The sequence below is a fragment of the Atta cephalotes genome (genome assembly GCF_000143395.1).
Source record: "Atta cephalotes unplaced genomic scaffold scaffold00083, whole genome shotgun sequence".
NCBI classification, from domain to species: Eukaryota; Metazoa; Arthropoda; class Insecta; order Hymenoptera; family Formicidae; genus Atta; species Atta cephalotes.
In genome coordinates this window covers 574,221-576,240 of record NW_012130147.1, presented here as the reverse complement: position 1 = coordinate 576,240, position 2,020 = coordinate 574,221, and the positions used below count along the sequence as shown (strand labels likewise).

Genomic DNA, 2,020 nt, shown 5'->3' with positions numbered 1-2,020 from the left:
CGTATAGTATAATAGCGCGTACTACTATTATAGTATTACTAAACTAATATATATATATATATATATATATATATATATATATATATATAAAATATAAAAGATATTAAAAATTGTAGTTTTCACACATTCTGTATATATAAAAATTATAAATATATATTTAAGTGTATAGCAATATAAACATAATTAAATTGCCAATACATTGCTTATTAATTATAATAGAAAAGATTATTACAACTAAACGTATTAGAATAATTATACAAGTGTAAAAAATAAGTGATGTATTAAATTTATTCAGTATAACAAAAGATAATAGATTTATATTATAAAAAATTTGATCAATTTTTTTAACAGGTACCACCAGACAGCATTGAACGCGCCGCCGGACTTTTATTCTTCGATAAAATTTCACGAAATAAATTAAACAAAGTGAATGGCAAGAACATAAGCTGAATTTGACGACTGCTCCATTCCCTTTTCTTATTCAGATTGTAAAGAGTTTTATTTTCTGACACATCACACATATGTATATTTAAATCTAGTCCATTATTTTTTAATTTATTGTACATAATTTTAAAAGTTTTATATTATCATGTATACTATATATTGTTTTAGTTGCTTTATATTTTATTTTATCGAATAAAGATATTTGTTGATGCGTCAATTCGTTTGTTTACATATGCGTTTATTGATTTTGTACATTTAGTCGTCCGCTTGGAATCGCTATATTTAATTGTGTAACGCAATGTACTGTATATTTTCGAATCGTTTATACCGAATAAAACGCGCTCAAGTCTACCGTATTTATTCTCTCGACTCTTATGTCGAAGATTTAGATATAGATATACTATATTTACTGTGAAATAAAAATTATGCGTATAAATAATTTTACATGATAGCGTTTTAAAATGAATAGAAACGGAATAGTTATTTGAACTATACATATTCAGACAATTTATACATATTTGGACAAAATAACAAAAATTGAATAAAAAGGATATAATTAATACAAATTTAGTTTTGTTGAATATATAAATATGGAATGTATATATACATGTATTCGGTATATACATCTGGATTTTCTTTATTTTTCTTATTTCAAACGCTGGGAACTCAGTCTTGAACACAAATGCTTTATAAGTGAAGAATCAAACGCTTATAAAATCGCAAGATAAAATCTTATAAGATATCGCCTCGTCGCTACTTTGGTCGTGGTAGTATAAGTACGTATCGATTAATACGTTTGTTATCATTAAATATCTAATAGTCATATAAAATCCTAAATGTGATAAAGTCGTTAATAATCTTTTTATCTTACGAGCTATATCTATGTACAAAATTAACAGACGCGGTGATAATGCGAGTTTTTCCGTGCGCGTGAAGAATTTTTCTTTTTTATGTTCACATCGGAAATACTACACTATCCATGTTTCTTTATAATAATAAGTCAGAATATATGTCGCTGCTCGACGATATTTAAGACTAATTCTTGCAAAAACAGGCAAATTAAAAGAGACCTTTATTGCAATTTAATTAATACATATAAGTAATGTAATTAAAATTGTATTGAATAAATAAAAAATGTGTTAAAAGCAAATTAAAATAAATGAACAGTTTAATAGAAGCAAAAAATATAAAATGACACTAAAAATAAGATAAGAATTAAAAGGAATTAATAAAAATTTTTTAAATCAAATAGATAAAATAAAGAAAAAATATAATTAAAATTAAATTTTAAATAGAGGAAATTATTACAAATTTAATAAAAATTTAATTAGAGGAAAATAAATATAATTAGCAGAATAGAGATACAAGAATCAGTTAAGAGAAAAGTTTGAATTCGTAGAATAAATGTCTACGTAAAATTTCCCCCTTAATTTACCTTTTTTTGCGAGCGTAAGAACATTATGCATTATTCTCGAGATCTAGCATGTATTTTTAAATCGTATGCCTTTTTGGAATATCGTTCTGCTTGTTTCCTCTTTATTCTCATTCATCAATATTGCATGCACATTGTGACTTA

The 2,020-nt window shown here is 24.5% G+C and overlaps 1 protein-coding gene across 1 annotated transcript in view; it reads left to right on the top strand.

Annotated features, from left to right (window-relative positions):
* LOC105624630 (endonuclease G, mitochondrial) overlaps nucleotides 1-450 on the top strand; it is a 2,216-nt gene extending 1,766 nt beyond the window's left edge. The window contains exon 5 of the mRNA XM_012205987.1: nucleotides 352-450. Coding sequence (XP_012061377.1) covers nucleotides 352-450 — 99 coding nt within the window. The remainder of the gene's footprint in view (nucleotides 1-351) is intronic.
* The last annotated feature ends 1,570 nt before the right edge of the window (nucleotides 451-2,020 follow it).